The 8,622-nt window shown below is 42.6% G+C and overlaps 1 protein-coding gene across 1 annotated transcript in view; it reads right to left on the reverse strand.

Moving 5' to 3' along the window:
* DENND2D (DENN domain containing 2D) overlaps nucleotides 1-8,622 on the reverse strand; it is a 441,033-nt gene that overhangs the window by 31,475 nt on the left and 400,936 nt on the right. Inside the window, exon 11 of the mRNA XM_053705345.1 lies at nucleotides 2,055-2,294. Coding sequence (XP_053561320.1) covers nucleotides 2,055-2,294 — 240 coding nt within the window. The remainder of the gene's footprint in view (nucleotides 1-2,054; nucleotides 2,295-8,622) is intronic.

The raw sequence follows: 8,622 nt of genomic DNA on the forward strand, positions 1-8,622 counted from the left end.
ATTTTTACACCAGAGTTTCAAGAATCCCTACTACTTCCTTCCCTCCCAGTATTTCTTTGCCTCATCAAAGCTTTGATAGAGATGCTGCGGAAATCTATGAGACTTCAGAGGACAGTTCCTGGAAGAGGAGGTATTAGGAGGGTACTGCTTGTACATTATTCTTTTCCTTATTGGAGTTGAGTCACAAGCTAGCCAGGTAGTTTCTTAGCTTTCTTCTGTTTGAACAGACTAACTATACACCCCTCTCATATCTGTCCTTTTCTGTTTGCTACACATCTGGACAGATTTCTACACAACTATTTCTCTGAGGAGATGAACTGGATAAAAGTAAGTTCCTAACACCCTGCTCTACACTTCTATCACTGTTATGCACTTAGTAAGTGCTGGGGACATTTGCATCTTACACACAGCAGGTTAAACCCCTCTACTTCTGGTGTCATGTTTGGGTGCTGAGCACACTCGCTATCATGGGACAGTCTTTTACAGGCACGTTATTAGGTACTACTTAAAAGGGAGACACTGAGAGGTGTATGTGGGTGTGTGAGGGCAGACTCACACAAATTTGGGCTTGGTACTTTGTAAGGATATGGCCTTTAATCCTTCTGCCTGGCTGTATCAATACCCTCAGCACTCTGGTTACTTTATTCGCTGCACAAAGCGCGGTTTATAAGGCAATTCATATACACAGGCATGCCACTTTACTATTGCAACGGAAGGAGATGGGGCTGGTTTTTACACCGTGGAAGTTAGCGTGACACACTCTCTGGCTCAGTCCTCATCCAGTGCGGCCGAGTCCAGGAGGTTTTGTGATTGTGTTGCGGCTCCCTTTGCACTTACCAGATACAGGTTACAGGAGGGGGTGAAACACATACACTAGAGCAGAGGGTGTTTAAATCTATAGTTAATTTGATATTAGGCACATATTTATACTGTTGCTTTTAGTGCACATAATTTTTGTCAACCTGTCACTTCGATTGGAACTACACTGATCACTTTTTCACAGGGGGACTAGTCACATAGGTCTCTACTAAGGAAGGGTCTTACTTTTATACTACAGTGTAGTTTATCACTTAATTCTTTGTGAGAGATGGAGCAACCTGGCACTGAAGCAACTGAAGAAATATCCTCTGAGGGTGTCTCCTAAGGCATTATTTTTCAACTGGATAAAAGTTTACTGTGCAAGTCAGTCACAGTTTGCCCACCAGCATAACTTTGTGGTTCATGCTTAACATCAGTTCTACAGAAGGGCTTTGAAATTCTATTTACAAGCTACAAAGGAATTTCATCAATCTTCCAGCTTATTTGGTCTGTATTCTGGTAAACGTAAGGGTCAGAAGGCTACTTCAGTATTTTTATCTCTTTGGTTGAGAAGTTTAATCCATATGGCTTACTTGGAGGCAAATCATCAACCTCCTAACCAAATTACTGCTTACTCTAACTCGTTAAGTTTACATTTCTTGGGCCTTTAAAAAAAGGGCTATAGAACAGATATGCAAGGCTCCTACTTGGTCTTCCTGCATACTTTCACCAAATTCTATCATTTTGATGTTTTTGCCTATTTTTCTCTTTTCATCCCACCCATATTTTCATGGACTCCACAGCTTAGGTATTGGTTCCCTAGAGTAAGGATTGTGGACTCTCACTACCATTATAAAGAAAACAATTATTCTTACCTGATAATTTATTTATTGGTAGTGAGAGTCCACAAGCCTTCCCCCCCCCCCCCAAAAAAAATAATAAAAAAATTCTGGTGGCAGCCGTCCTAGTTTGCATCTCTGTACCCTATTATCTTTCTTATTTCTTTCTATCCTTGTCTATACGCAATACTGGGAAGGAAGGGGATATAGGAGGGATACTTTAAAACTGTGTAGGGTGTCTGTCTCCTCCTGGTAGCCATGTAATTTGCAAGAGTAAGGATTGAGGACTCTCACTACCGAGAAAGAAATTGAATTTATCAGGTAAGAATACATTATGTTACATACAGTATATATTCATACAACCACACAAATATTTATACACACACATATATTCACACACACACAAAACATACATACCTTTTGGCATTGTGGTGTTTTTTTCAGCTGCCTGTATCAATATTGAGAACATCTGTGTCTTGACAAAACTCTTGAGGAACCTGCGTATGCTCTTTGAGTGCACAGCATTTACGAAGGCCTTCTCTTGGAAAACTCGTTTGCCTCCTTTCTGTTCTTTGAAATGAGAGCTGTAATGCCCCACTGTCTTTACAAAGAACTGCATGAACGTGTCAGACATGGTCTTATTTATCTCGTCTGATGCTGGAATCACAAAGTCAAACAGCACAAAATTATAGAAGTGCAACACATTTCCTAACGTATACGAAAAGTTTTTTGTTACGTCCTTAGGTTGCTATAATTATTTTTAACATTGGTTTACTTAGAAAGAAGCAACAGTTTACTTAGCACTGCACACTAATTATACAAACAGGTTACATTATGTTATAGTGCAAAATTTGTCTTAAAGGGACATAAAAAATGACATGCCCCAATTCGTTACAGCATGCAATTTTACCATTATTTACAACCCAACTCCATATGCAGGGGTTAAATACCACTTAGGGACTCCTAAGTGGTATTTTAACCCCTGCATATGGGAAACTACCAGTCACCCAATTAGGCTAGCACTGCTGATTGGGTCAGTGGCAATTTCCGATTGGGATCAACAGTGTTCTGCGACTGCAGTGCTAGCTTAATTGGGTGACTGGTAGTTTCCACTTGGTACCAGCAATGCTCTAACCACCCAAATGGTACTTTAACTGTGTGTTTAACCCTGCAAAAACATAATTTATGCTTACCTGATAAATGTATTTCTCTTGTGGTGTATCCAGTCCACGGATCATCCATTACTTGTGGGATATTCTCCTTCCCAACAGGAAGTTGCAAGAGGACACCCACAGCAGAGCTGTCCATATAGCTCCTCCCCTAACTGCCATATCCAGTCATTCGACCGAAGACAAGCAAGAGAAAGGAGAAACCATAGGGTGCAGTGGTGACTGTAGTTTAAAGTTAAAAAATACCTGCCTTAAAATGGCAGGGCAGGCCGTGGACTGGATACACCACAAGAGAAATAAATTTATCAGGTAAGCATAAATTATGTTTTCTCTTGTAAGGTGTATCCAGTCCACGGATCATCCATTACTTGTGGGATACCAATACCAAAGCTAAAGTACACGGATGAAGGGAGGGACAAGGCAGGTACTTAAACGGAAGGTACCACTGCCTGTAAAACATTTCTCCCAAGAATAGCCTCCGAAGAAGCAAAAGTATCGAATTTATAGAATTTTGAAAAGGTATGAAGCGAAGACCAAGTCGCCGCCTTGCAAATCTGTTCAACAGAAGCCTCATTTTTAAAGGCCCATGTGGAAGCCACAGCTCTAGTAGAATGAGCTGTAAGCCTTACAGGAGGCTGCAGGCCGGCAGTCTCATAAGCTAAGCGTATTATACTCCTTAGCCAAAAAGAAAGAGAAGTTGCCGAAGCCTTTTGGCCTCTCCTCTGTCCAGAGTAGACAACAAACAAAGCAGATGTTTGACGAAAATCTTTAGTAGCTTGTAAGTAATACTTTAAAGCCCGAACCACGTCAAGATTGTGTAATAGACGTTCCTTCTTTGAAGGATTAGGACACAATGACGGAACCACAATCTCCTGATGGATATTTTTATTAGATACCACCTTAGGTAAAAACCCAGGTTTGGTACGCAAGACTACCTTATCTGCATGGAAAATCAGATAAGGGGAATCACATCGTAAGGCAGATAACTCGGAAACTCTACGAGCCGAGAAAATAGCTACCAAAAATAGAACTTTCCAAGATAAAAGTTTGATATCTATGGAATGAAGAGGTTCAAACGGAACCCCCTGAAGAACTTTAAGAACCAAATTTAAACTCCATTTTGGAGCAACAGGTTTAAACACAGGCTTGATTCTAACTAAAGCCTGACAAAATGCCTGAACGTCTGGACTATCCGCCAGACGCTTGTGCAAAAGAATAGACAGAGCAGAAATCTGTCCCCTTAAGGAACTAGATGACAATCCTTTTTCCAATCCTTCTTGGAGAAAAGATAATATCCTGGGAATCTTGACTCTACTCCATGAGTAACCCTTTGATTCACACCAAAAAATATATTTACGCCATATTTTATGATAGATTTTCCTAGTGACAGGCTTTCGAGCCTGAATTAAGGTATCAATGACTGACTCGGAGAAGCCACGCTTTGCTAAAATCAAGCGTTCAATCTCCAGGCAGTCAGTCTCAGAGAAATTAGATTTGGATGGTTGAAAGGACCCTGAAGTAGAAGGTCCTGCCTCAGCGGCAGAGTCCATGGTGGAAAGGATGACATGTCCACCAGATCTGCATACCAAGTCCTGCGTGGCCACGCAGGCGCTATCAAAATCACTGATGCTCTCTCCTGCTTGATTTTGGCAATCAGACGAGGGAGCAGAGGAAACGGTGGAAACACATAAGCCAGGTTGAAAGGCCAAGGTGCTGCTAGAGCATCTATCAGCGTCGCCTTGGGATCCCTGGACCTGGATCCGTAACAAGGAAGCTTGGCGTTCTGGCGAGACGCCATGAGATCCAGTTCTGGTTTGCCCCAACGACGAATCAATTGTGCAAACACCTCCGGATGGAGTTCCCACACCCCTGAATGAAAAGTCTGACGACTTAGAAAATCCGCCTCCCAGTTCTCCACACCTTGGATATGGATAGCTGATAGGTGGCAAGAGTGAATCTCTGCCCAGCGAATTATCTTTGACACTTCTAACATCGCTAGGGAACTCCTTGTTCCCCCTTGATGGTTGATGTAAGCCACAGTCGTAATGTTGTCCGACTGAAATCTGATGAACCTCATTGTCGCTAGCTGAGGCCAAGCCTGAAGAGCATTGAATATTGCTCTTAGTTCCAGAATGTTTATTGGAAGGAGTGTCTCCTCCTGAGTCCACGATTCCTGAGCCTTCAGGGAGTTCCAGACTGCCCCCCAGCCTAGAAGGCTGGCATCTGTCATTACAATTGTCCAATCTGGCCTGCGAAAGGTCATTCCTTTGGACAGATGGACCCGAGATAGCCACCAGAGAAGAGAATCCCTGGTCTCTTGATCCAGATTTAGTAGAGGGGACAAATCTGTGTAATCCCCATTCCACTGACTGAGCATGCATAGTTGCAGCGGTCTGAGATGTAGACGGGCAAACAGCACTATGTCCATTGCCGCTACCATTAAGCCGATTACTTCCATACACTGAGCCACCGAAGGGCGAGAAGTGGAATAAAGAACCCGGCAGGAATTTAGAAGTTTTGATAACCTGGACTCTGTCAGGTAAATCCTCATTTCTACAGAATCTATTAGAGTTCCCAGAAAGGAAACCCTTGTGAGAGGGGATAGAGAACTCTTTTCTTCGTTCACCTTCCACCCATGCGACCTTCGTAAAGATTCTTGGGGCTGTAGCTAACCCAAAGGGAAGAGCCACAAACTGGTAATGCCTGTTCAGGAAGGCGAACCTGAGGAACCGATAATGATCTTTGTGTATCGGAATGTGAAGATAAGCATCCTTTAAATCCACTGTAGTCATGTATTGACCCTCCTGGATCATAGGTAGGATGGTACGAATAGTCTCCATCTTGAATGATGGAACTCTGAGGAATTTGTTTAAGATCTTGAGATCTAAAATTGGTCTGAAGGTTCCCTCTTTTTTGGGAACCACAAACAGATTTGAGTAAAATCCTTGTCCTTGTTCCTCCTTTGGAACTGGATGGATCACTCCCATAACTAGGAGGTCTTGAACACAGTGTAAGAATGCCTCTCTCTTTATCTGGTTTGCAGATAATTGTGAAAGGTGAAATCTCCCTTTTGGAGGGGAAGCTCTGAAGTCCAGAAGATATCCCTGGGATACAATTTCCAATGCCCAAGGATCCTGGACATCTCTTGCCCAAGCCTGGGCGAAGAGCGAAAGTTTGCCCCCTACTAGATCCGTTACCGGATAGGGGGCTGATCCTTCATGCTGTCTTTGGCCTGCTTACCCTTGTTCCAGGTCTGGTTAGGTCTCCAGACCGACTTGGATTGGGCAAAAGTTCCCTCTTGTTTTGCATTAGCGGAAGTTGATGTGGCACTCGCCTTGAAGTTTCGAAAGGCACGAAAATTAGTCTGTTTGGCCCTTGATTTGGACCTATCCTGAGGAAGGGCATGACCTTTTCCTCCAGTGATATCAGAAATGATCTCCTTCAAACCAGGCCTGAATAGGGTTTGCCCCTTGAAGGGAATGTTAAGCAGCTTAGACTTTGAAGTAACGTCAGCTGACCATGATTTAAGCCATAGCGCCCTGCGCGCTTGAATAGCAAAACCAGAATTCTTAGCCGTTAGTTTAGTCAAATGAACAATGGCATCAGAAACAAAAGAATTGGCTAGCTTAAGTGCTCTAAGCTTGTCAAGTATGTCATCCAATGGGGTCTCAACCTGTAAAGCCTCTTCCAGAGACTCAAACCAGAAGGCCGCAGCAGCAGTGACTGGGGCAATGCATGCAAGGGGCTGTAGAATAAAACCTTGTTGAATAAACATTTTCTTAAGGTAAACCTCTAACTTTTTATCCATTGGATCTGAGAAAGCACAACTGTCCTCGACAGGGATAGTAGTGGTAGTACGCTTAGCTAGGGTAGAAACTGCTCCCTCCACCTTAGGGACTGTCTGCCATAAGTCCCGCGTGGTGGCATCTATTGGAAACATTTTCTTAAAAATAGGACGGGGAGAGAATGGCACACTTGGTCTATCCCATTCCTTGGAAATAATTTCTGTAAATCTTTTAGGTATTGGAAACACATCAGTGCACACCGGCACTGCATAGTATTTGTCCAATCTACACAATTTTTCTGGTACTGCAATTGTATCACAGTCATTCAGAGCAGCTAAAACCTTCCTGAGCAATACGCGGAGGTGTTCAAGATTAAATTTAAATGTTGACATATCAGAATCAGGTTGAATCCTCTTCCCTGAGTCAGAAACATCACCCACAGAAAGAAGCTCTCCTTCCTCAGCTTCTGCATATTGTGAGGGAGTATCAGACATGGCTACAAAAGCGTCAGTATGCTCTGTAATTGTAACTCCAGAGCTATCTCGCTTTCCTCGAAACCCCGGTAGTCTGGATAATACCGCTGACAGTGTATTATCCATGACTGCCGCCATGTCTTGTAAAGTAAACGCCATGGGCGCCCTAGATGTACTTGGCGCCACTTGAGTGTGAGTCCCTTGGTGATAAATTTTTTAAAGACAGAATATGATCTTTATTACTTAGAGTGAAATCAATACATTTGGTACACATTCTAAGAGGGGGTTCCACCATGGCTTCTAAACATAATGAACAAGGATTTTCCTCTATGTCAGACATGTTTAAACAGACTAGCAATGAGACCAGCAAGCTTGGAAAACACTTTAAATCAAGTTAACAAGCAAAAAATAAAAACGGTACTGTGCCTTTAAGAAAAATAAAAAAGGTCAGAATTTGAAAAACAGTGAAAAAAAGCAGTAAATCGAACGAAATTTTTACAGTGCGTATAATAGGCTAACAGAGCATTGCACCCACTTGCAAATGGATGATTAACCCCTTAGTTCTTAGACGTTTTTTAACAGGCACAACAAACTGCCACAGCTCAGCTGTGGCCCTACCTTCCCAAACAAACGACTTTGGAAAGCCTAAGAGCCCTTTAGAGATGTCCTATAGCATTCAGGGGACTCCTGGAGGAAAGCTGGATGTCTCAGTCTGCAAAATTTACTGCGCAATAAAGCGCTAAATTAGGCCCCTCCCACTCATGTCTAAACAGTGGAAAGCCTAAGGAAAACTGTTTCTAGGCAAATTTAAGCCACCCATGTGGAAAAAAACTAGGCCCCAATAAAGTTTTATCCCCAAAGCATATATAAAAATGTTTAAACATGCCAGCAAACGTTTTATATTGAAAATTTATAAGAGTATTGCCTCTGCAAGTAAGCATGATACCAGTCGCTATTAAATCACTGTATTCAGGCTTACCTTACATAAATCTGGTATCAGCAGCATTTTCTACCATTTACATCTCTAGAAAAAATTTTTTAACTGCACATACCTCATAGCAGGATAACCTGCACGCCATTCCCCAGCTGAAGTTACCTCATCTCTTCAGTTATGTGTGAGAACAGCAATGGATCTTAGTTACAACCTGCTAAGATCATAGAGATCACAGGCAGATTCTTCTTCTATTTTCTGCCTGGGACAAAAATAGTACAACTCCGGTACCATTTAAAATAAACTTTTGATTGAAGTAAAAAACAACTACGTTACACCACTTCTCTCTTACTACTTCCATGCTTGTCGAGAGTTGCAAGAGAATGACTGGATATGGCAGTTAGGGGAGGAGCTATATGGACAGCTCTGCTGTGGGTGTCCTCTTGCAACTTCCTGTTGGGAAGGAGAATATCCCACAAGTAATGGATGATCCGTGGACTGGATACACCTTACAAGAGAAAGTGGGTGTCAATAGTGCTAAAGTTTCATGCTCACATCGGAGTCCTGCGACTAGCACTGCTGATTGGATTGGCCACAGGTTCTACTTGGGACCATCAGTGCTCAATA

The sequence above is a fragment of the Bombina bombina genome, chromosome 3, assembly GCF_027579735.1.
Source record: "Bombina bombina isolate aBomBom1 chromosome 3, aBomBom1.pri, whole genome shotgun sequence".
NCBI classification, from domain to species: domain Eukaryota; kingdom Metazoa; phylum Chordata; class Amphibia; order Anura; family Bombinatoridae; genus Bombina; species Bombina bombina.